Source organism: Penicillium cataractarum, assembly GCF_028827025.1.
Source record: "Penicillium cataractarum strain IBT 29864 chromosome Unknown utg000002l, whole genome shotgun sequence".
Classification (NCBI taxonomy): Eukaryota; Fungi; Ascomycota; class Eurotiomycetes; order Eurotiales; family Aspergillaceae; genus Penicillium; species Penicillium cataractarum.
In genome coordinates, this window is record NW_026622738.1 from 1,255,945 (window position 1) to 1,280,847 (window position 24,903).

Sequence of the window (24,903 nt, forward strand, 5' to 3'; positions counted from 1 at the left end):
CAAAGCTCAATACCCGAGCCTTCCTGACCATCCTCGCCTGGAGTACTCCCGAAGCTAGCACTGGCGCATGATTGATTGGTGCCTTCAAGGATACCCAGGTTCAATTGCATATTCCACCCTGGGATTATAGGTATACTCCAGGTTTCGATACCTTTACTCGCACATTGACATTCCCTGTCCCTGCGCTGCTACTTCAACCATGGCAACTCCTTCAGCCAAACCCGGCGCAACGCCAACTCATCTCACCACTTCTCCACACCCCTCCTCCGCACCCCTTCGATCAATCGCTCATAAATCGCCCTCAACACGAACTCCGTCAGCCTCGGGACCTGGCCATGCGCCACAAATCAGCGTATCCTCACATCAATACGCTACACCTCTTGCAGTGACAAGCGCCGTCGACGACTCGGTCAATTTCAGTTCCCCGACAGCACTTCTCGCACTCGGTGGCTACACTGGCATCAGCCCGTCGCCTGTTGTGCACGATAGCCTTGTCGGACCCAGCATGAGTGAGAATGATATCCAGACTCTAGGAATGCAGGGTATCAAGCTTGGCGGGGTGCCGCGCGATAGCGAAGAGGAGCAGAAGCACCGGATTCAGGAGGTGGTGCAGACTCTTCGAGCGCGCGTTGCAGGCAGAGGAGTGTCCCGGGAAGGCATCGAACGACTGAGCCGATTAGAAGGATTTGAATCGATTTGGCAAGACAACGACATCAACATCGCCGGGAATTTTGTCGACCTGGAAATCGAATTCTACGCCGGTCACGATGTTGTCAAAAACGTCAGTCTGCGATATGCGACACCCGAATTTACAGAAGGCGAACGACGAGATGAAGCGTCTGCGGTTCTGAAGCGGAACCTCGTACAGCCGCTCGAGGACGTCGAACATGGGAGATGGAGGTGCCTCCAAGGGTTTCATGAAAATCTACACTGGCTCGCAAAGCTCGACAAGCTCAGTCAAGAAGTCAATTGCTTCGAAGCTCTGGAAGGCCTGGAAGAGAATCTTAAACGGGTCTGGGCCGAGGAAGGAAAACGTGGGAAATACGACGGCGAATACGAGCACCTCTGCGCTGGAGTCATTGGACGCCCAAGTATGCACAAGGGGTCCCGAGTCGGTCTCGGCCTGGAATACTGGGTTGAGCAGGCCAAGGTTTTGGACGCAAAGCAGCAGAAAATCTCGCCCGACGCGATGGTAGTCGACCAAGACCAGACCAACGGACTGGACGAGCAGCAAAAGTTATGGACCGTCATGATCGAATGCGAAGAAGGATATCCATCTCTTCGTATATCGAAAGAGTGGGTGGGAACCGAAATCTTTACAACAGGGCAAAATAGCGATTCGGCACCCAGTTCTGGCTCTACAGAGACAGTGAACTGGCTTGAACCTCCGCAAACCATGCGATTGTCTCACGGTGACCATGACCCCATGGCTCTGGACTCTAGCATGCTCGAGTCGACACCTCCAAACCGTCGTTTCGTCGCGAAGCTTGACCCCCCCCTGGAGCTTCCGATCCTTGCAGCATCGGAAATTTACCGCCATTTAGGAATGCAGCTACCACAAGAGTTCAAGATGGTCACATATGACAATCTTATAATCTCGGAAGGGTCACAATTGGATTCTACACCGCAGCCTGGTCGGAGGACGCGCCGGATGTCGGTACAGGCATTTGATTCAACCGGCACGCCCTGCACGAATTATCATAACTACACCTTCCAAGCATTTGAGTCAGTTGCTGGTCGGACTATCCGTGATCTTCCCTTCTCGCATCCTCGACAACTCGCCGATATCCTCCCAGTATGCATGCTTCTATGTTTGCGCCCATGTACAATACTGACTATATTTAGGTGTTCCGCCAATATGCTTTGTTGGCGAATCTGATCCGAAAAATTACCCGTGGCTCTACTAAGAGTAAGGATGATAAGCGAGAGCCTTCAAGAGGGGCATCAGTCGGCGCTTCGGCTTCTGCCAGCCAAAAGCTATCCTTTGCTGGTCAAAGTGATATCATCACACTCAGCAACGACGACCCCAATGAGGAGAAGTTGAGTGCCCTGCTTGGCGATGGATTCTCGACCGCCTTCACAACCATCGCTTCCAACGCTTCTCCGTTCCACAGCGAAGAGTATCTGGACGACGTCAAGGTGGACGTAACGCTACGAACGCAAATCGGTCAATCTCCGGCTTTAATGCTGCTCGTCACAGACTCTAGCAACAACGCCGAAAAGGCCGTGCGCGAGCCAGTCCAAGTAACGATCTGTGTTGAAGTTGGCCTCAACGGGCGTATTACGGTTGTCGACGTGACCGAGCTGAGCGCACAAAAGGGTGACGGCGGCGATGCGGAAATGCAAGGGACAGATGCCGCCGGACCAAAGCTGCAGGATATGCATGAGAAGATCGCCAGGGTTCTGGAGATCTCGCAGGACCTGGGGATCCTGGTCGAGTGGGTCCTGCGTTGGCTGCGGCAGCGGGCCGGTAGCGGGTGAGGCTGACCAGCCGAGGATTCCGAGACTGGAGGGTGTTGAGTCTAGAACTAGATACCCTTGCGGTTCCCTTGACTATGTCTGAAGTTCTTAGTTATTGCTGGGCTGAGCTGGGCTGGACCTGCGAACAGCTGCTGAGGAGACTCTCGGCATGGCGAGAAAAATCTTATATGCGCGACAAGTCTAGTAATACTAGAGTTGACATCAAGGCCAGACGTATCACTCCAGACGACAGAGCGTACAGACCTGCATTGGATACTTTGTATCATTGTGAAGATCAAAGTTTACCTTTTCGTGTAAGTCTCTGGCGGTCTTTTTCCTCCTGCATGAGGGTTATCGCACGCCGCATTGACAATGCCATGTCATATGCGAACTCCTGCAACGTGCAATGCAGTGCTCCTTAATTCGAGCAATGCAGGGGTCGATTGCGAGAATGCCGTCTCGAGCAATACAGTATATTTGCGATCCATGAAATGATGAAATTCAAAATACAATCGGCCCCTCCAACAGCCAATCTGGGGTCCAAACTCTACAGTAACCGTTATCACCCATGACGTAGTTATACAATTCCAGATTCACTTTATTGTTCTCTTCAACTGGGAAGAGGCAACGTGATGACCTTCCATCAAAGACCGTACCTAGTTTCAGGGACAACATTATTGAGCTCGATCCCCGCAGATCTGCCTACCCTAGAGTGGCGACGACATCATGTGGCATCATTATCGTCATTGCATGTAGACCAGTTCATCAGATAAACGCTGCTTCTCTCCTGTCAGTGCCATTACGTCGTCCCCTTGCCGCTGTGCCAGAGATCGTAGTCTAGCCAAGGCTAAACGATTACCAGGAGAGTTTCTGAAACTACCAGGATCCCCCCATCATACGTACTTTTGTCTGGTATGAGGTATATACTACTACCATGCCCCTCCGAGGATATTACCGCCAGATGCGCATGAATAATAAAAACTCCAGAGTAATTTGTCGATCGAATCAGTGAGATTCTCATTACGAACTACGAGGCACTATCAAGACCCAGTCGAATCTGACCCGCACTAAATGAGGCTTTTGTGATAGCCGCTGGAGGGGGGGGGAACCGCGTCGGATGACATCGTTAGCCTGTTCCTGTTATCAGCGGGACTCCGCAGTAAAGCGGTGCCTGGGAAACGAGGGCCCCTCTTTCCACAATTTCGGTGAGGCATTTTGTAGGGTTGAAATATTGGGATTAGTAGTGTTAATGCTTGCATTGTGTAGGGGGTTGTGCAAATGCCTCATTTACATGGCTAAAAAGAAAAGGAGGTCTGGAGGATTACAGAGAGTTGGAATGGGCGATATTAGCAAGCAAGCATCGGTGTGGTATACTCCGTGCAATGGAATAGAGTTGGCACTGACGACGATTTATTACATACACTCGTACAGCCTGTATGGAGCTCTCGCTTGTCGGTTTCTAGTCAGCGCAGTGTGTCAAGGCTGTTCTCCACCAATCAGAAGGCAATGATAAGAAATTCGGGCACTGTCGATCGCAGCCGCGGACCTTTCGTGATTGAACCATTACTATTTCGCGTCCTTTGGTTTGACTGATTTTTCTCTGGGTCTTGTTTGATACTGAATATGCTCGGACATTTGACCGATGTGGTTTTCTTTTCCACTCTATCAGGGCTGAACTTCCATGCGTGACTAACTTAGTACTACTAGTTACTTGTGAGTATCCGGAAGAACGTAAGCCCCGTACGACCTAGGGCCCCAGTCTGGACTTCGGCTGAAACTCGCGATGACTAACGGCCCCGCCGTGAATCATGTTTCACTGGTCGCTACTATTCTTGTGTCGCGGCTCTCGACTGTACGTACTCCGTGTAGTTTGTATGCAGAAATAGCATCGGGCTGTGCTACTTCGGAGTCGCCTGCCGAGAGACATAGGCTGGGGTGTACTGGGTATGGTCAAGAACGGAACTATCATTAGCATACACTGTCATATAGTTCGTTGCTGTATACTTGGTATCATCGAATCGTACTACGTACTCCGTATTATTCCTCGACAGGGCTGAAGATCGTAGTCTCATCTGTGTCCCCTCCTCAGCCACTCAGTCGTAGCCCGATTCCTAAAACCCCCGACTTTTCGACCATTTGCTCGAGAAAAGCCGGGGGAGGCAGATCTCGTCGCCACTTTTTTTTGCTGCTGGCCGATTTTCTGGAGAATCCCTGTTCCCCAGAGCCTAACCTTCATACCGATGCTGGAAATCGATTTTTTTTGGATCAACTCTTCTATACTCATTCTAAAAAGAGTTGAATCATGTCCAATCTATGCGCGATTTCTCAATCTTACATAGCCGAGTAAAACAAAAACAACCACACAGATAACAAAAAGGACCCCCTCCCCTCCACCCACCACCCCTCCAAAAGATAACGCACACAAAAAAGAAGGCCCGAAAAGGAAATCATTGAAAATTCCAACCCTTCACGCGACTAATCGTGACCGATCATACACCGTCGTACTGAAAAGCCCCGACGCCAGCCCCAAACCTAAGGCCGGTGTCGGGGGCGGTTCCAGCGGCTTGGCCAGGCGGGAGACGGTATGATTGGGTGGTCGGGCTCGGTTTCGAGAACGTTTTGCCACGCTCCACCCTGGCCATCGGCGAGTTTCGCGGGTCTGTCGTCTCGAGACGGTGGCTGGGGCTCTCCCTCCAGACCTTCCAGTGGTCTCCAGATGGTCTCCAGTGGTCTCCAGTGAGCGGATCGTTAGTTTACACTGTGTATTTTACCGTTTCCCGGTTCGTCGCGCGTGTGGGTTGTTACATGTATATACTGTAATTCATGATCTACGTGGAGAGTGAAGTTATGTTATTATATACGGATCTATATAGACCGAGGTAGAGATCGCCAGCATGTACATATGATGGATACCTCTTTCTTGCTGCAGGTACACAGGTCGAATCCGCTTTTTTTCTTTTCTTCCTAGCGACGTCTTAACGGCCATGCTACCGTCTGATAGAGGGTCGAGACCTCCGAGGAGAGATAGTATCGGCCACGCATGCCACGCGGGCAATAGCGCCGTGCCAGGGGGGTAAGGACTCTGATAACGAATCGCGCAAGGGCCATTTGCAGGTTTATCGGGGGTTCCCATCTCAGGTACCCGATTGAAGTGCGGAGGAGTTCGATCATGTCGCACACATCTCCGGGCATGGGATTTAGTTCTCCGTGTTCATGTTTGGGGACACCCGGTGAATATCGAAAGAAGCGAAAACCTCGTTTTCAAGGTTCCCGTTTCGAATTATCTTATTTCTTCTTCCTCTGTAAGCCTTGCAGGGAAGGTTGCTTATTCGGCGCAGATGCAGTTCTAGAACAGAGAGTTTAGTCAGGTGGGTGGGATGGACTATCACTATCTACCCTGGGCCTTGCAGCTGATATGCACTTGCACTAGGAAAGATCCTGGTGGTTGGTAAGAAGAATTAGAAGGATTAGCAACTTAATTTCCTACTCGCTATCTATGCATATGTACATGTTTCCCCCTTAACCTTGTACAGGCGAGACTAGGGTACTCTCTTGAAGGCGGGTGGTTTCTCCGTCGCAATTTTGACATCTGATCGCCACGGGCGTTGACGGAGGTGACCCGGGGGAGATCCCTCCCCCGGACTTTTCCCGCTCTTGGGGGGTTCTGGCAGCGACCGGGGAAAGATAGTAAGAACAGAAGAGACGGGAGAAAAAAAGGATGGTTGACGCGGTACAAGATCTGAAGCCAGATCTAGGAGGTCGAAGCGTTACGGGGGAACTAACTACGAAGATTGTGGTCGTTTATCCAATTGATATGGGTTGATTTGAAGGGTGGCAGGAGAGGGCGTTTCTCAGCTTATCGGCCCAACGGGAGAAGAGAGATTGATCATATTACTGGGCCCTATTACAGAGACGTGGTAGTTGATTGGGCCGCGGAGAATGAGGGCGGTTATCACGAATGGGAAATCAAAACGGTTTAAGAGAAAGAAGAAAAGAAGACGGAGAACTAGACTGATTGATCGTGGACTCGTGATGAGGTTTTCGGGTGGCGATGTGTATTGATATTACAGCTTGTTGTTATACTGTAGTCTATACGGAGTTGGAAAGAGTATGGAAGAATGCGGAGGGTCGATGGGGCGACAGGGAAATTTAGAATGTGATGGCCGACCGATGAGCATCGATGAAGCATCACTACCTAATACCAAGTGCGGGTATGAATAATAGAATGAAACTTAGAGGGCAGAAGCCTATTAGCACTATGTATCCAGGGCAGATCGGTGACGGAGTTTGTCGAAAGTTCTCGGCAACGACCGGTTTCGCAGTCCTAAATGGTTTGTATGATGCGGCGATGATGACACGGAAAGGGTAACTTGGGTGGCGGAACATGGACATGGAGGTCGGTAGATGGAGGATTGTTAGTTTTTCCGGACCAGCGCTTGACTCGGATGTCTCGTTTAAGGAATGGGATGGCATTGAAGAAGGAAAAGCAATGTCTATTCACGAGGCCAGGAAAAAAGGAATGTTTGCGTGATTTTTGTTGAAAGAAGTTGTTTCCTCAACGACCCCGGTGTCGGGCATGAGAATGTTCAAGTTGATCTATGAGGCACTTTTCGCAGAAGGAGAATACCGTGTATACAGTATACGGCAGGATATAAGCGTAAGTATATGTAATATGGTGTAAGACTCCGTAAGATACATACCGCTAAACCCCAAAGGGCGTGAGCTGATCCGCGGCTTCCTCATTTTTTTCCCGAATTTCTCTTTTTTAATTTTTTTCGTCTCCCATTATTACCCTTTTTTCCCTTTTCTCCTAGGGACTCCACTTCTTTCCTTCTTTTGCTTTTCCCCCCAAAATCCAAAAAAGACTCAGTCGTGACTAAATTTAAATCTTTATCTTGCCCTTCCCTCCTCCCCCCCACCATCTAAAAACTCACCCTCTTCCCCTCTCTTGGGATTTCCCATCCATCGCGTTTCTTCCAACTTCCTTCGGGAATCACCACTTCCTTTTCATCCTTTTCTGGAAAGTTTTGCTTGCTTGCAAGCCCACCTGGTTTTCAACCTCACACATAACCCCCCATAATCATTCATTATGGTACGTTGATTCTCTCTCCTGCCGAGTCTCGTTGCCGGGCTCGTTGCCGGGTGACTCACTTTTCGCCCAACACCCGGATTCTCGAGAGATTCCTATACAGAAAATGACACAGAGTGCTAACATTTCTGCTTCTCTCTACAGGCTGCCGATTCAACTGTCGTCTCCAACACGGAGAATGTGCGTTTGATTCTCGATGCATTGGATTTCCACAATGGCCGTTGAGCCAGAGAGGAAATACATATACTGACTTCCCATGGGGTCGAACAGCTCCTCAAGTACATGTCCCTCGACCAGCGCGGTCGTGTGATGGCCGAGTACGTCTGGATTGATTCCTGCGGTGGCACTCGTTCCAAGACCAAGGTATGCCTACATCTTTTCTTGATTTCGCCCATCCCCGGGAAACTGGTCTGTCACAGACCAGTGACAGACCAGTTTCCCGGGGCCCTATCTCCAATCTCCTGTGATGGTGGGATGTGGTTGCCCCGTGCGTATCGGCCTTCGCGATAAGCCGCTGGGAGTTTTCTTCGCCACACGCGTCCTGCAACCATCCGCATCACGTGAGATGGAGGGGCATTCGGGCTTCAATTTGACCTTCTGTCGAGACATCTTTGCTAATACCACTCGTCTTCCGTCTAGACCCTCTCTAAGCCCGTTACGTCGGTCGAGGAGCTCCCCGAGTGGAACTTCGACGGTTCCTCTACCGGCCAGGCCCCCGGTGACAACTCCGATGTCTACCTCCGCCCCGTCGCTATCTTCCCTGACCCCTTCCGCCAGGGGGACAACATCCTCGTTCTCTGCGAGACCTGGGACTCCGATGGAAGCCCCAACAAGTTCAACTACCGTCACGATGCCGCCCGCCTGATGGAGACCCACGCCAAGGAGGAGTTCTGGTTCGGTCTTGAGCAGGAGTACACTCTCCTCGGTACCGATGGCTGGCCCTACGGCTGGCCCCGTGGTGGTTTCCCCGGTGCCCAGGGTCCTTACTACTGTGGTGTCGGTACTGGCAAGGTCTACTGCCGTGACATCGTCGAGGCTCACTATCGTGCTTGCTTGTACGCCGGTATCAACATCTCCGGTATCAACGCTGAGGTCATGCCCTCCCAGTGGGAGTACCAGGTCGGCCCCTGCCCCGGTATTGACAGTAAGTTTGCCCCCTCACATGAATTTGATATACGCTGCAAAAGCAATAAGATCCCCCCTAACCTGGTTTCTCTACAGTGGGTGACCACCTCTGGATGTCCCGCTTCATCCTCCACCGTGTCGCTGAGGAGTTCGGTGTCCGCATCTCCTTCGAGCCCAAGCCCATCGAGGGTGACTGGAACGGTGCCGGTCTGCACTCCAACGTGTCCACCCTCGCTACTCGTGCCGAGGGTGGTATGAAGGCCATCGAGGCTGCCATGAAGAAGTTCGAGGCCCGCCACCAAGAGCACATTGCCGTCTACGGTGAGGGCAACGACAAGCGTCTGACTGGTCGCCACGAGACCGGTAACATCGACAAGTTCTCATATGGTGTCGCTGACCGTGGTGGCTCCATCCGTATCCCTCGCCAGGTCGCCAAGGACGGCAAGGGTTACTTCGAGGACCGCCGTCCTGCCTCCAACGCTGATCCTTACCAGATCACCGGTATTATCGTCGAGACCATGTGCGGTGGTCTCTAATTTCAATATTTGATCTTAGCGCTCCGATACCCTCCGGCATCAACTGGGAGTTCGGACCATGAGAGCGGCCTGACTGCGTGAGGGAGCCCTTCCGTCCATAGAATCCTTTTTTGACCTCCTGCCTGTGTTTTGTCTTTTTACTTTTGCTCTTTTCCCTCCATATCTACCTTTTTCCCTTCTCTATCATCCCGCGTCTTTCCTTCAGATGCAACTCTATCTATCCTTCCTGTCTCTCGGCGCCAGGGTCCGCCTCTTGCGTTCTTTTGCCTCCCCTCAGTTGCACTCGCCGAAATCTCTTGTTTTGTTTCTTTCTTGAAACCCCCCACTAAAGTGGGTTATGTGTGACGTACAATAGCATAGAATCATTACATGGATGGAAAATCAACCCATCGTTTGAGCATCACACTTTATTTCCCTTGGGGTCTCCACTGTGGCTTTGAAAGATGGCATTCCTCGTAGATCTCAGGATTTCTAGAGGTATCCACCCTCGATGATCTTTTTGGACTTCCTTTGATGTAACCCTATACTTTAAATTAACATCAATCCTCCTGCCGGTCAATCCGTTATCGGCAATGGAAAAGCCACTGCCGAGGATTTTATACCCCACACGTTCTTGAGTATGGGGATGTCCCCGCAGTTCGGATGGAGGACTCCTTGTCAATGCTGAAGGGCATTTTTGTATGTACCTATGTCCATTAGCCGTGGTACGTTGTTATTCAATCCCAGCCATTGTAAGTCATGGTTGGACTATAGTTTAATCTTGCCCTCTTCCCTACTGATGTTCATATGCAATGTGTCGCCAGCTAGCAAGCTCCAGGAAGTATTGGAACGCGAGGATGACGAATATCTACATTTCATTACGTGACGGAAGCCTGTGTAGAAAAAGGCAAGACCTGGTGGGGCCAGGGCAATTTCCTATAGAGACCTGCTAAAGAAGCAAGCAACCAACTACGTAGCATCTGGAAGTTTCATATGGCTTGCCTGCTGCAGTTACCTTGAATAGCTCATGACATTGCACTAGTCAAAAGTGGCCGGTTGGGAGGCCGAAGCTTCTTGCGTTTGGGAACTCTCATAATTTGGGATCGAGTGCGACGCTCATGATTTGACACTGTTTCTCCTAGATTGTATCCAGGGGCCCAGTTGATCACTAGGATTCTCACTATCGTTTGTGCGCCACGATCAGAGATCTGTCGAATCACCTTCCGAAGGCAAGATAAGAATTGAGATATCTCGTTTGAATCTATAGCGCCCAGTTGTACGATGAAATAGACAACCTTGAGTGAGGAGAGGAGCTCGGCAAGAATATCGCAGTAGTGTTCTTCAGAATTTGCATGAAGAAAGCGATTGATATCCAGCTCGGGGCCATTTTCACTATTGAGGCGGTTGATTGAAATCGTAGCTTGCTGAATGAGACTCTTCAAAGCGTCTATGAAAGAATAACTTTCATCACGAGGTTTGAGAATCCAAAGGCTGGCAATTCCGGCCTCTAAAAGTTGCTGAATGGCGTTGGTACAGAAATCCTGGGCAGACTGTCTATCTGCAATACGGACTTTTAGAAGGAACAAGGAAGAGATTGGTGACTTATTCCAAGTTTGGAGATCACGGGACTTCCAAAAGGGTGTTGACTTGAGGGATCTTCGTCGATCACGTTGACCTTTTGATGTCTGTAAGCTCGCTTCATAGTCGATGAGACACTGAGAAGACAACACGTGAAGCACTTGAGTTGATTTCACGTCACAGATGGTTCGATAAATCTGGGCTCGCTCAGTCTGAGCAACAATTTGCCCAGAATGCACGTCAATCTTTAATCCTTTCACAAGATCTAAAAGATCTTGTAACATCTTTCGCTGGTCTTTATGCTCCGCTTGATTCGTATTGCCCGCCCCTTCGACAGTCTTGCGGATAGCGATAACTTCGTTATGCATATCGCGCTGCTCGGCGTGACTGCCAGCCGTTGCTTCGGCCATGATACTACTAGTGATGCGAGACATCTCTTCAAGAATGTCATCCAAGTATAGGCCGGCCGGTTTTGTCACAGCGTGGATTGCTCGTTTGAAAGATCCTTCTTCATACCATTTGAGTGCTCGAAGGAGAAACTTTATTATGAAAGCGTAGAGTGTAGCAACCATTCGTCGAAGAGATTCTGTCGGATATAGGATGGAGACCAGTTCAACTCGTGGGAGAGCATCCGCGATATCGAGGAGGCTATTTGCGATTACCGAGCCCGTCTTTTTGTGCTCCACAACAGCCTTTAGAGAACGAGAAGTTAGAAATGACCCAAAGGTCGGAGCTTGAAAGGATCTTACTCCAATCAACAATTTCATCGTTCCCCACGCTAAGCAAACATACTCGGGATGATGTTGCACAAAGACGTCCATGATATTCCCATAGAAGTGTATCCTTTCCGAGACATGCTCAAGATGTCTTCTCATCTTTGAATGTGTCCGATCCTGATTGTAATGTTGCCTTGCTTGGTTGACCGCACTGATAAGGTCGTCCAATGTCGTTGCATTGATGCTTTCCAAGCGATTTTTCTTGTTGATATCCTTGGTACCTTCTCTTTCAAAGATGCCCTTTGCCTCTTGGAAGGCTATCTCGGCGGATTCAAATGCATGCGAGCTGTGCTTTATCAGTCTATTGTCACGCGATAGGCTCGCTTCTGTGCGCGTACCGGCTTGGCATGTACCAGTCGCGATATTGTGCAGTTGCCATCTTGTATGTCGACTAGCCTGGGATATCTATTTCACATCGAGTATTCTTCGCCTTTGAGTGTAAAACTGCGGATTAGGATTGAATCCAAATGGAGACAAAATATGCTCACTGCAGGTTAACCGACTATCTTGGCCCCCATTCTGCCTGATTGCGACCCGCCTCATGTGACGGGTCTTGCATAAAAGGTGAGGCTGAGGCTCCAACTCAGCCCCATTCCCATTCACCCCACTTGACCGCCAGTTTATAAGGATTCACTCATACAGCTCTCAGTGACACAGCTCTGAGGTAATTTGCTAAGAGATACTACTGGAAATCAATTGGATTTGAAGAACGACAGACTTCAATGGCGGAGCCCCTAGGTCTGGTGGCACCAGATTTGATGGCACGCTTCGATCCCCGTGCCAATCTAAAGATCGACGGCAGTCACCAGCAAGGTGATCACTCGGAGCCATCAGAGTCCCCCCATTTGACAATCTCAGAGGATAGGACTGATCGGGCTGCGATCGAGAAACGAAACCTTTCAGCTCTATGCCGTGAAGCACCGGAAGCAGAAGACGACCGTGCAACCAGAACTGCTAGAATCCAATCTCTTTTAGAGAATGAGAAACACCAGCAGAGAATGCGAGAGACCGAGCTAGAGATGGAGCAACAGAGGAAGGTGCGGGGAAAGGGGACAGTGCGCCGAGCACAAGAAATAGCACGCCCAAAACGAGAAGATAGACGCCAGTACATGGAGTACCCGAGGACCCAAGCTGCAAATCGAACAGCAAACCTTCTCCCAACCACGGTTAACCACAACATATTTGCAAGTCCCTCGAACTCCAACCGAGCTGTTCAGTCACAGCTGTCGCAACCTGGCACGAATAATGGCCGCCTGCCGACAGAGGAAGTTCAGGCATTGCGAGAGCAGATGGCGCTCTTGGAAGCAAAACTCAACCAGTACGAATCGAAAAGTAATGCTCCAGGCGCCTCTAGATTTGAATTTCTCTATCGCCTGGGTCGTGGCACTCGAGAGGGGGATGGAGAAGATGACTCAACTGACGAGGAACCGGATCCCAGAATATTTTCAGACCCGCCAGAGATTGCATATGGTCAAAATGGAGCTGGCCATGTCCGGTGTAATCTACCACTTCGAGATTTGGACCTTTTTCTCGCACAAAACAGCGATATATCGTTCGTTGTATTCCGCGACTATCAGAGATGGCACCTACCTGGCGACTTTGGGACAGGACACATACTCCAAGTACCGGAGCCTTTTTCTGAAAGCATTTATCCCGTTGCAAATGACCTCAAAGTTGCCCTGGATGTGCTGTTTTACGAAACTCCAATGTTTAGGGACATACAAAGTCAATACGACTCCACTGGAGAGATATTCGCTCCCTATCATTTCTTATACCACAGCCGAAAGGATCTGGAGGGCATCAAGATAAATCTGGACGAAAGGGTCAGAGAACAGCTGGATCTTTTGCTGAAATATGTCGAGGAGAATTTTGGCCACGAGTATGGCGTCGTGGACTCGCTTCTGAAAGAAGAGAAAATCACTCCCGACTATATCAACTACCTTTTCAAACCGGGCGACATTATAGTTGAGGCAACGGGACAGGATTACACTGGATACATTGCAGAATCATGGGTAATTGATGGGCAGCGTGGTCCCAACCAAAAGGATACGCAGAGGATGTCTGAGAGGCTACACCAGTTTCCTACCATCCCAACCAACGACAAGGAATACGGTCGACGAAAAGGATTTCTTCAGCACCCGAAGACGGCTAAAAGCAAAAGTGCTATCCCGACGACTACAAAAAGCTTAAAAGCCTGGACTCTCAGTTTCGATGGAGACTTTCGTCGAACGTATAAGACTTTGCAAATTGACATCCCACACGGGAAGCCCACAACAATAATGAAGAGACCCGAGGAAGACAATGAGTATCGAAATATCATGGACGAAGCTCAATCGATTTGTTCTCTCAATGTGTTTCCATTGGAATACGCACCCGATCTCGTCCTCAATCTTCTGAAACGAAGAGGAAACACTTTTTGGAAATGCCGTAGCAGAAGGCTGGTATCGTACCATGGCAAGAGGAGCGGCGAGGGTGTAGATATGGTGAGCTCAGGCTGTTAAACATGATTATGCCGTACTGACTGGATAAAGACAGACGAAAGATACATGATTGACATGGAGACCTACAAGAAGCTTCATCCCTCTGATAGAAGTGACCCCACAAACCTGCCACAGGACTTGCATACAGAAAGTATCAATGAACCAGAGGGCAAATACCTGTTTCTGCTTCCTCCTTATATCAAGGGGTATAATCTGAGACACAAGAAGTGGTTTGAAATTTCCGCTGATGGCATATCGGATGTAAAGTGGAATCGAGAGGCGTTCCAAAGCCTTGTCATTGAGCGCAAGTCAAAGGAGTTAATTCAAGCTTTAGTCACTAGTCAGATTGAGGCTGAACAGGCAACCGACCTGATTTCTGGAAAAGGCAACGGTCTAATTCTACTGCTTCATGGTGGGCCTGGAACTGGAAAGACCCTAACTGCTGAAAGTGTTGCCGAAATCGCCGAGAAGCCACTCTACCGTGTGACCTGCGGTGACGTGGGCACACAAGCAGAGCAAGTCGAAAAGTACTTAGAGTCGGTGCTTTATCTTGGGCGAATCTGGGGCTGTGTGGTGCTGTTAGATGAGGCCGATGTTTTCCTCGAGCAGCGTAGCCTTGAGGATCTGGAGCGCAACGCCCTTGTGTCGGTCTTCCTGCGAGTCCTCGAGTACTACGACGGTATCCTAGTCCTGACCAGCAATCGGGTCGGCACATTCGATGAAGCCTTTCGATCTCGCATCCAACTTGCACTTCATTACCCCAGCCTCGGTCCTGAGCAACGATTTCGAATTTGGTCAACTTTCATCGACAGACTCAGCAAATTGTCGACTGATGAGGAGATTGATATTGATGATTTGAAAGACCATCTGTCTGTTTTGAAAGAAGAGACAATGAATGGAAGGCAGATCAGAAACGTGATCACGACTGCTCGGCAGTATGCCAAATGGAAGAAAGAGCCTCTCACATACCAGTATCTCAAAGATGTCATCGAGATATCTGGACGATTTGATAGTTATCTCGACAAGCTCCATGGTGGGTTCTCAAACGATGAGATTGCACAGGATGACGGGTTACGACTAGCAGAGCAGTAACAGTAAAGTTGATACATTTCAAGGGTCTTGTTCCTCCACAGCAAATGTCAGCTCGGTGGACAAACTAGGTCTTGTGAGTATGAATTCTGCTTCATTTTCCTCACCATTTCTGTTTTCCCTTCGTGTCTTTCTCGATGCCTTGTTATTTCTATCTATGTGTCATTACCAGTTTCCAGCGCGAGGTGGCCCACAATTAAACGAAGTCGTAGCTTTGGGCGAAAACGCCAACTTCACAGCTCGAAGGGCAGCAGGTGTTTGATTGATCTTGTGTTCTATATTCTTAACGAACCCCAGGTTGCTCAAAAGCTCCGAGTGAATGAAAACTAAATCTGATGAATCCGAACCAGAATAATGAGCTTAGCGTCATTTAATTGTAGAGACCACCATTAGCTGACAGACAAGAACCAGTTGTCCATCTGGCATCATCACTGCAAAGGAAGGCCACTAGAGGTGCAATATCATCAACTTCACCAACTCGAGGGGCAGCGGGTGTTTCATTAATCATAGGTTCCATATCCTTAATGAACTGCGGGTCACTCTGGAACCATTGATCTGGCGAGATGGGAAAATCAGCGAGAGTAGCTTTCCGAAATTGGAAGAATATCTCTTACCGGTTGCAACAGGGCCTGGGTTAACACAATTGACAGTAATACCGTGGGAATGACCTAGTTCCTTTGCCCAGACGCGAACAAGGGCCTCGTTGGCTGCCTTGGTTGGCCCATATACAGTGTGTCCAGCAACACCAAGACGTGCAGCAGCGGAAGAAATAAAGACAATGCGTCCCCCACGAGGCAAGTGAGGAAGAGCCTCCTTTGTGAGGAAAATTGGACCACGAACATTGCAGTCAAAGTGAGTTGTGTACAGTTCAAGCGAGGTATCGACCAAATTTGCCTCTAACCCAAGAGCAGCACTATATTACGTTAGCTGGCGGGAAACATGGATAGATCGCAGGCAAGATGAGTGGTAGCCCAACCTACTTATGAATCAAGATCTCGATCTTTCCAGTCTCGCTAATCTTCAAAGCCGCCTCAATCAATCTTGGAATCTCGTCGAGCTTCATGACACTGGCTTGGCAGAGTATAGCTTTGGTTCCAATTTTGGTGATTTGATCAACAATTTCTTGAGCTCTATCCTTGCTTCCTTCGGAAACATAGTTCACTACAACATTAGCACCTCGCTTGGCAAGCTGAAGGGCAATGCCGGCACCGATTCCTCTGTGATAATTTTAGCCACTCAGTCTATTGGGATGGAAAGACATTTATCATGTTACCTGGAGGATCCTGTGACAATGGCCGTCTTGCCCTTGAGTGAAACACCAGTGAAGTCAGACATTTTCTGTAGTAGTAGTGAAGGAGGCCCGTGTTGGGATTGAAGCTAAAGGATCTTATCGGGATCAATGGTTGTCAAATTCTACAAGCTCGCCTATGCACAAACTCCTATATATAGACGTTCAAGGCCTCTCTATCTTCCAAATACCCCACCCACTCGATGGCTATATGGAGGCTCCTCATTTGAGGGGATTTCTACCTGCTAAACAGGGCAAGCTATTAGCTAAACCATGGGGGAGGAGGTAGTGGGTCCGGTCGCGGAGGCCGTTGCTTATCGCCATTAGTCCCACTACGTCCCACCTTCCTATTCAGGTAATGGGAGAGAAGCTCCGTGATCGCAGGAAAACTGGCCACATGACAGTTTTATCGTATTGATAGACTGAAAAGCTTGATTCAGGCATACATTTACTTTCGGGGAAATTGTGAGGTTGTATCTGGCGAATTTGGTCGATTTACAACCACTAAACATTTCGTTTATCGATTCACTATTCAGCCTATGATGATACTTGCGCGCGGAAATGTGTCTGGAATGTTTTCAGATACCAATTGAGAGGACAGATGATTTGTATCTGGTAGATAAAACTGCGAACACGGCGAGAGATGAGCTCGTGAACGTCACGGCTTCATATAATGAAAATGGGAACGAACCCTCTTTGCCATCCATACGTACGGAATAAATACGCCTGAGCGGCCTGCTAGATGCACTGCATCGCGGCTTGGAGATATTTTGACTTCTAATGTGCATGATTCAAAGCCAATAAAAACCCATTGAAGTATAAGGTAAAATCTAACTATCTAAAGATTGATTACGTCGTCATAGATGATTTTTTCCACACAATCAGAACAACCCAGCACTTCTAGATCTGTATTCAGAAGATATCAGCTTGTTGGATCCCCAGTTAGGGAAGGAAATACACATACCGCCATATGGTAATATTTGAGAGGCGATGATTGCACCAATTCCATTTTCACGATCTGCAAACCAGAAAAGATTGGCGAGCCCTTCCCACGAGCCCGAGCCTGCTGCTCTCCCAGTCGTGCTCTTGGTATGACTTAATGAAAAAGACAGACCCCACCCTTCAGTAAGATTGTCCGCACAGAGTACCAACGGACAGGGGTTGGCAAGGTCAGGTTTACCCGACGGAGTACTCTCGTTGCAATATCGCGGCATGGTCGGAATTTGGTCGATGAACATCTCTACGGTAAAATGAGCGACAAAAAATCGGCGTGAAAAACAGGATCGCCTACCTTTCACAGTTTCGGGCTTTAAAATCCTCGCACCCGTATTTGGACTTAGCCCGTCATTCAAAATTGTTGCAATAATCCCTTTGAAGTAAAAGTGTTAGCATGGAAAACAGACGCGCAAGGGTTACCCTATCGACGCACTGCAGTAATCAATCGGCTTCCCAAAACAGCCAGCTCCCCCCATACAAAAACGGCCCACTTGGGAATTTGATGGAAGCAACGGATATCTGTAAAGGTGGTCACGAATGATTAGTGTTCCATCGGGTGCACGGGAGTGCATGTAGGCCATCTTCGCCTTTGATTCCTCGCCCGGGAAGAACGTAATGCTTTGGATATCCAGCGGCCGCAGTATGAAAGTTTGAAAATACTCTTCAAGACTCAGACCAGTCACGCGCTCGACCAGTATTCCAACCCAGTCGAGTCCCACGCCGTACTGAAACTTGGTTCCTGGCTGATTGACTAACGGCCCGTGTAGAACGTCTTTTGGGTTGCCAGAGAAGTCGTCAATGCCAACAGGCTGCGACCAATCCCTTAATTTTATGTCTTCAAAAGCGTAGCCAAAGCCAGCTATAATTTGCCGAAGTCTGGAATTAGTGCCAAAGACAGAAACACTCATGCATAGGATGTCTTCTTACACGTGTGATTAAGCAGCATCCGAAGAGTAATGCTTCTTTCCTTCGGATCCAACCGAAATCCATCTTTTCCATTGCGTGTCAGGACCTTGACCATTTTCAGCTCCGGCGCAAGTGACTCCAGCTGGGTGCTATCATCCAGAGTAAGCTTTCCTTGTTCGACGAGCTGCATGCATGCAATGCTCGTAATCAGCTTTGTGCAGGACGCTAGCCAGAATATAGTATCCATGGTCATGGGCGACCCTTGATTTAAGCCTGTTTGGCCAGAGGCATGGCTAAAGAGAACATTACCAGTCCTGTCAACTGCACAGTATACAAGACCTGGAATTCGAGGAGCTTGGTCACTGGTACGCCTGTCAATTTCCAAGCGCGCCGTAGCATCGGCAGTAACGGACAGCTGCAGGGCCATGTTAATCTCGGGCACTGTAAGGGTATCTGATCAAAATCAAGTGAATAAGATCTGCCTTGAGCAACATAGTCTCGATTGTGCCTATATTTAATTCAAACACTTGAGGCTGGGGGGCTTGGCCCGGCATCGGAACAAGCTGACCCAACCTTCCTAATTAGGAAGGCGAGTTGTCATACTCGAGGAAAAGTTTCGATAGTTCCATCTCCTACTAGTCAAAGAAGAGAAGAGACAGTGCGAATGGTAAAGAGGGCCTTATATTTACTCCTGCAATGATCTTTGAGAATCGTAATTCCTGCACGGAGCTTTTCTGCATTTTCATCAATTAACCTCGCGCGGGTCTTCGCTACCTCACTCACTATACCGATACTTGCAGCTTTCACCGCAGTAACATGTAAGTATCTTCATGACACTTCGAAATCATGATTTATATAACTTATATGATACACAGAGGACAATGACCGATATGAGTGCAGATACCATCTCTGTCCCGGCGCAGTGGCGAGCGCAGCATCCGACAACGCCGCACCTCACGGGCCTGCTCGATTACCACACACTCTACAAAGAATCAATTCATTTCCCCTCTACATTTTGGGCAAAACAGGCCCGCGAGCTTCTTTCCTTCACGCAGGACTTTCATACCACGAGTATTGGCTCCCTCGAGAATGGAGACAACGCGTGGTTCGTGGGCGGAGGACTGAACGCGTGCTTTAACTGTGTTGATCGACACGCTATCCAAGATCCACATCGTGCTGCGCTCATATATGAGCCTGATGATCCTGCGGACGGTAGCCGGATCATCACATACGGCGAACTACTTCGACATGTCTCGCGGCTGGCGGGGGTGCTTCGTGGACGAGGAGTGAAAAAGGGTGACATTGTTACTATTTATATGCCGATGATTCCCGAGGCCGTCATGGCGGTTTTGGCGTGTGCTAGAATCGGGGCTGTCCATTCAGTTGTTTTTGCTGGCTTCTCAGCTGAGGCTCTTGGCGATCGCATCCAGGATGCAAACTCGGCTGTCGTCATTACTACTGACGAGGGCCGTCGGGGTGGAAGGACCATTTCGACTAAGCGTGTCGTTGATGAAGCAGCTCGTGAATGTCCTCAGGTCACAACTGTGCTAGTCTATAAGCGGACGGGGGCTGACATTCCTTGGATGGCGGGGAGAGATCTATGGTGGGATGAGGAGATGAAGCAATATCCTGCCTACACACCTCCTGAAGTCATGGATTCGGAGGATTACTTGTTCCTGCTTTATACATCCGGTTCAACTGGGAAGCCAAAGGGAGTATTCCACAGCACTGCAGGATATCTTTTAGGTGCGGCAGTTACAGGCAAGTATGTCTTTGACATTCACCCACAAGATCGTTTCTTTTGTAGTGGTGATATTGGTTGGATCACCGGACATACTTACGTGGTTTACGCTCCCCTCGCGCTGGGGTGCACGTCAATAATCTTCGAAGGAACCCCGACATACCCAAGCCATACTAGATTCTGGGAGATCGTTCAGAAACATGCCTGTACACACTTCTATGGTGCTCCGACGGCCTTCCGACTCTTGAAAAGGTCCATTGCCAAGGAAAATCTTCAGAATATCGATACCAGCCAATTGCGTGTGCTTGGCTCGGTGGGGGAGCCCATTGCACCTGAGGTTTGGAAGTGGTACTACGACTTCATGGGAAATGAAAATGCAGTAGTAACCGATGTGAGACTAAATCCTGATGAATACGGAAGACGTCTCAGGATAAGAAAGTGTTGATCTGCTGACTTTCTTGTTCTTTTTGCAGACTTACTGGCAGACCGAGACTGGGTCACACATCATTGCCGCCTGCGCAGGAGTCACTCCAATGAAACCGGGAAGCGCAACGCTACCATGCCTCGGTATTGATCTTGCCATCATTGACCCGGTGACTGGGGAAGAATTGAAAGGTAACCAGGTCGAGGGCGTGCTGGCTATAAAACAGCCATGGCCGTCGATGGCACGCACCATACGCGGAAATCACGATCGATACATGGACAGTTATTTCAATGTCTACAAGGGCTACTACGTATGATAAGTCGCCAGACAGAGATGATGCAGAGCTTCAGCTGATAGTCATATTCAGTTCACCGGCGACGCGGCATTCCGTGATCAAGACGGATACTATTGGATTCGAGGACGAGTTGACGACGTTGTCAACGTATCTGGCCACCGTCTTTCTACTTCGGAGATTGAAGGTGCCATCATCGAGCACCGTGAGTTTGATTTCCTAGTTACTAAAACGTACCCGTGCCGTGACTGCATACTGAGAACCTTCAAGCCGGTGTTGCCGAAGCTGCGATAATTGGTGTACCAGACGAACTGACTGGCCAAGCCATTAATGCCATTGTATCCCTCAAGAATGACCAAACACCCGAGACGACTGCGAAAGAGTTGGTCATTAAGGTACGCACGACCATCGGGCCGTTTGCTGCCCCAAAGAAGGTCTTGGTCGTAAGAGACCTCCCTAAAACAAGAAGTGGGAAGATTGTCCGGCGTATCTTGAGAAAAGCGCTGACTGGTGAAAATGAATTTGGTGATACTTCCACGGTGAGTTATACCCCGCGACCTTCATGTGAATATTGGCAATTTGTTGACATCAAAACAGTTGGCCGATCCTAGCGTTTTGGACGAAATTCTGGAGGCTGTCGCATCGAGCTAGCTTCCAGGAACACTTAGTGCAAAATTTCTAAATGATCACGTCGGAATTAGGCATATTTAAGGTGGAAAAATAGAACAAGTCTAGCATATTCATTGAGAATGTCGGAGCATGCAAAGAAAGTGGCGTTTAATCGGCCATCTGCGACACCGAGAAAAGTCATAGACTGAAATTCAATATGATCGAGTGAAATATAAGGTATATTGTAACATGAAAAAGTTCGAAATATTTTAAGAATAAAGTGTGTAGATAGAAATCCTCGACGCAAAAAGTTAACAATGCGGCATTATGACGCAATTTATTCAAGTAAATGATATCTAACCATGAAAGATCACACCCTCAGCGGCTAATTCAGCTCGCATGTTCGGAACCACAATTTCCTTAACCACCACATTTGTCCAAGTGGGTGTGTGACCAGGGAACTTCCGTTTGAATACTTGCATCATGCTTGCTTCATCTCCAGCGCTAGTTAAGTACCCAACTAGCTTATACGCTTCTCTTAAGCCATTCAAAACACCGGCATACTTCAAGGCAGCATCAAGGCAATCTAAAACAGCCTCAAATTCAGCCTCGGCAGAATGGTTCACAAGATTTCCTGTCTTCAAGTCCAGGCCGATATGGCCAGTGGTGAAAACGAGTGAGGTTGTTGGAGAGACTGGGACTGTAGCGGTGGTTGCTAGAGATGATGGTTTCAGGCATTCACCCACTGGACCAGGGAGATTTTTGTAGGTGATGGTTGTCATTTTCTGGTCTTAATTAGTGTCGTGAAAGCGATGCTGTAACCTTAGAGACGCAAATACTGACAGGGGTGTGTAACGCAGTGTGTCTTTGTGTACTTGAATGTTTTTGTGGGATCAGTATGCTTGAAGAAGGGGGGGGGGGGGGCCTCTTTATCTAGTCAAATCCATAGATAGTTCAAGGATAAATGTCATGCAATGAAAGTGCGGGTGTCGAACTCACTTGCCGCATGAGGCAAATTCACAACGGCGGGAAGTCCCCACTCAGTCTAACCCAAGTATAAATCTACCCCGGCGACCGTGGTGCTTCTTGTCTTTCTGCAAGACAGCCTTCTTGATCTCGTTCAAGGCTACAATAATCGGCTTTACTACTCGAACATGGCTCCTACTTTAAAGAAAACCCAAGATGGCTACTCATGGACGGGCGCCACAGGAGTGCGCAAAGGCGGACTGCGTTGCAGAGGAGTCATTGAACCCAGCGAGAAAGTCACCACACCAGCTGGATACATTCATGATGCTATTGTCATAGGGGCCGGATACGCCGGCTTGATGGCAGCTCGTGAAATGACCGACCGTGGTAGGTGATCCAGCGGAAAGGAAGAGGGGCAGTGAGAGCGTTCGGCTGACTTAGTTATGTAGGACTTTCTGTTCTGTTACTTGAAGCTCGCGATCGTGTGGGCGGTCGTACATATACTGTCGACGCTGATGGTAAAAAAGTCTGCCTTCCTGAACTATGAATATGTGACTCACTGCATGAAGGCATTCTTTACGAAATGGGAGGGACCTGGGTCACTCACCACATGGCCTTCCTGTTCAAAGAAATGATTCGTTATGGAATGGATCGTGACCTCATAACTACGCATCATAGCGGATTTGACAACGATTACTATACGCTGGATATCCCCGGTAAGGTTCCCAATAATAAGCATTTAGTCGCATGAATACTAATGATAAAACATCAGGGGTAACCCCAAGAAAGCTCTCTCATGAGGAAGCTGGAAAAATCGCGGCAAGGGGCTGGGACATCTTTGTCAATGTAGACGGAGAGAACTGTCGAAGGATATGTCCACTTCCGCATGCCCAGCTTGAGAACATTCTCACAGACAGAAATGAGGTAGAGAGATACGACAAGATTTCATGCCGTGAACGTTTCGAGGCTATCAAACACTTACTTACAGCCGAAGAGGCGGGAGTGCTTGTTGCTTTGTTGCTCCATATCTCGGGTGGCACTATGGAAAATTCCAGTCTATGGGATATGATCCGCTCCCATGCTCTCATGTCCTATAGCTCGGATAATTTTGGCCCTATCTGGACTACTTTCAAACTTCGAGAAGGGCAGTCCGAACTTGCGACTCGGATGTTCCAGGATGCAGTGAAGCACGGCCTGCAGTACGATTTCAAAACCCCGATCACAAGTATCAAAGACCATTCAAACGGACAGACTCAATTGGTCGAGGTGAGAACTAACTCTGGGGCAATTCATCGGGCACGTCGCGTTGTGAGCACTGTTCCTCTCAACGCTCTGCGCACTATCCACTTTGAGCCTCCGCTCTCACCCAAACGCCAAGAAGCCCTTGAGATTGGACATGTGAATTTCATGACCAAAATCCATGCTGAAGTAGAGGGTCCAGGATTGGCTTCATGGAATGGAGTCAAGTATCCCAATCTCCTTATGTTTGGCTACGGAGACGGTGTCACCGAGAATGGCAATGCCCGTATCGTTGGCTTCGGGAAAGATGAGAGGGCTACCTACGTTCCCGAACATCATCCGGAACGAACTATTGATGCCTTTGAGAAATTACATCCGATGACAGTCAAGAAAATGGTAGTTCCTTGTACACACCCTCAAATTAAATTTCGCTAATGAAGACTAGGTATTCCACAACTGGGTCACTGACCCTTGGTCTCGGGGTGGTCCAGCCTGGTGGACGCCAGAGTATATGACAAAGTACCAGGACGAGCTACAAAGCCGTCATGGCAATGTCCACTTTGCTTCGGCAGACTGGGCGAATGGCTGGCGGGCTGCGATTGATGGCGCCTTGGAGCAAGGCTTCATTGCAGCCCAGGAAATTGCCAAGGAACTTCGAGAGACTCAGGCTCGCTTCACTGCGAAGATCTAGGTTTGGACGGTGGTCTTACTATGTATCAATTTTTCTTTCTCGCACTACAAAATATATTTTTATGGTATTTCTTTAGTGGAACGAGTCAGCTTCCTTGATCGACTATTTCGAAGCGTAGCAACTAGTTCATTTGCCGATGAGCCTCACATAATTCGCACCAGATTACTAGGTATCCAAATGCTGTCCTTATTGCTCCGTGGCAAGTATCACGTTGTCGAATTTGTTGCCCCTTGAATGCCCCGATCAGGTTTCCAGCCCATGGTGCTATGTAAACCAATCTGTAAAGCAGAGGAATGCACATAGCCGACTGAGGCGTCTACTCTGGAGCTAATCACAATGATTATTTCGTGATAAGTGGAATCAAATTAGAGTCTGTGCTGAAGTTTCGTGCGCCATAGCTCGTACTACTGCCATTTTGGGTAACTAAGAAAGCCCCACTTCTATACTTAAATAGGAATGTGAGGCAGCATGGTGGAGTCGCTTCTCCAAATACAAACGCGCGGAAAAACTTCGGGGTTGGCCGTGCTACCTGATGCGGAAGCTCATTCCACGGCATAAACGGCTGGCGGCAGTGTTCGGCAAATTATCGCTGAAACCAAGGCAAGAGTGGGACTATGTAGAATGCACGGAGTACTTATT

At 48.9% G+C, this 24,903-nt stretch overlaps 9 protein-coding genes across 9 annotated transcripts; 5 read left to right on the forward strand and 4 right to left on the reverse strand.

The window, feature by feature from the left end:
* Positions 1 to 199: 199 nt before the first annotated feature.
* On the forward strand, positions 200 to 2,481 carry N7496_002515 (RNA polymerase II mediator complex middle subunit MED1; the record flags this gene model as incomplete). The annotated part of the gene is made up of 2 exons (XM_056695446.1): positions 200 to 1,795; positions 1,846 to 2,481. 2 exons carry the CDS (start codon positions 200 to 202, stop codon positions 2,479 to 2,481), a joined length of 2,232 nt encoding a protein of 743 aa, XP_056557658.1.
* Positions 2,482 to 7,549: 5,068 nt separating this feature from the next.
* Positions 7,550 to 9,210, forward strand: glnA (glutamate--ammonia ligase; the record flags this gene model as incomplete). The annotated part of the gene is made up of 5 exons (XM_056695447.1): positions 7,550 to 7,552; positions 7,694 to 7,729; positions 7,820 to 7,912; positions 8,189 to 8,693; positions 8,771 to 9,210. The coding sequence occupies 5 exons, from the start codon at positions 7,550 to 7,552 to the stop codon at positions 9,208 to 9,210; spliced, it is 1,077 nt and encodes a 358-aa protein (XP_056557659.1).
* Positions 9,211 to 10,214: 1,004 nt separating this feature from the next.
* Positions 10,215 to 11,922, reverse strand: N7496_002517 (uncharacterized protein; the record flags this gene model as incomplete). Its single annotated transcript, XM_056695448.1, has 3 exons — positions 10,215 to 11,459; positions 11,517 to 11,829; positions 11,882 to 11,922. The coding sequence occupies 3 exons, from the start codon at positions 11,920 to 11,922 to the stop codon at positions 10,215 to 10,217; spliced, it is 1,599 nt and encodes a 532-aa protein (XP_056557660.1).
* Positions 11,923 to 12,265: 343 nt separating this feature from the next.
* N7496_002518 (ATP-binding protein) lies at positions 12,266 to 15,115 on the forward strand (the record flags this gene model as incomplete). Its single annotated transcript, XM_056695449.1, has 2 exons — positions 12,266 to 14,026; positions 14,075 to 15,115. The coding sequence occupies 2 exons, from the start codon at positions 12,266 to 12,268 to the stop codon at positions 15,113 to 15,115; spliced, it is 2,802 nt and encodes a 933-aa protein (XP_056557661.1).
* Positions 15,116 to 15,482: 367 nt separating this feature from the next.
* Positions 15,483 to 16,447, reverse strand: N7496_002519 (SDR family NAD(P)-dependent oxidoreductase; the record flags this gene model as incomplete). Its single annotated transcript, XM_056695450.1, has 4 exons — positions 15,483 to 15,667; positions 15,727 to 16,025; positions 16,093 to 16,329; positions 16,386 to 16,447. 4 exons carry the CDS (start codon positions 16,445 to 16,447, stop codon positions 15,483 to 15,485), a joined length of 783 nt encoding a protein of 260 aa, XP_056557662.1.
* Positions 16,448 to 17,238: 791 nt separating this feature from the next.
* N7496_002520 (serine hydrolase domain-containing protein) lies at positions 17,239 to 18,729 on the reverse strand (the record flags this gene model as incomplete). Its single annotated transcript, XM_056695451.1, has 5 exons — positions 17,239 to 17,306; positions 17,365 to 17,640; positions 17,692 to 17,769; positions 17,830 to 18,255; positions 18,324 to 18,729. The coding sequence occupies 5 exons, from the start codon at positions 18,727 to 18,729 to the stop codon at positions 17,239 to 17,241; spliced, it is 1,254 nt and encodes a 417-aa protein (XP_056557663.1).
* Positions 18,730 to 19,183: 454 nt separating this feature from the next.
* On the forward strand, positions 19,184 to 21,410 carry N7496_002521 (acetate--CoA ligase; the record flags this gene model as incomplete). Its single annotated transcript, XM_056695452.1, has 5 exons — positions 19,184 to 20,434; positions 20,517 to 20,777; positions 20,835 to 20,964; positions 21,030 to 21,298; positions 21,357 to 21,410. 5 exons carry the CDS (start codon positions 19,184 to 19,186, stop codon positions 21,408 to 21,410), a joined length of 1,965 nt encoding a protein of 654 aa, XP_056557664.1.
* A 314-nt stretch (positions 21,411 to 21,724) lies between these two features.
* Positions 21,725 to 22,150, reverse strand: N7496_002522 (uncharacterized protein; the record flags this gene model as incomplete). Its single annotated transcript, XM_056695453.1, has 1 exon — positions 21,725 to 22,150. One exon carries the CDS (start codon positions 22,148 to 22,150, stop codon positions 21,725 to 21,727), a length of 426 nt encoding a protein of 141 aa, XP_056557665.1.
* A 372-nt stretch (positions 22,151 to 22,522) lies between these two features.
* On the forward strand, positions 22,523 to 24,264 carry N7496_002523 (flavin monoamine oxidase family protein; the record flags this gene model as incomplete). The annotated part of the gene is made up of 5 exons (XM_056695454.1): positions 22,523 to 22,721; positions 22,784 to 22,852; positions 22,904 to 23,050; positions 23,107 to 23,969; positions 24,019 to 24,264. 5 exons carry the CDS (start codon positions 22,523 to 22,525, stop codon positions 24,262 to 24,264), a joined length of 1,524 nt encoding a protein of 507 aa, XP_056557666.1.
* Between the last annotated feature and the right edge of the window lie 639 nt (positions 24,265 to 24,903).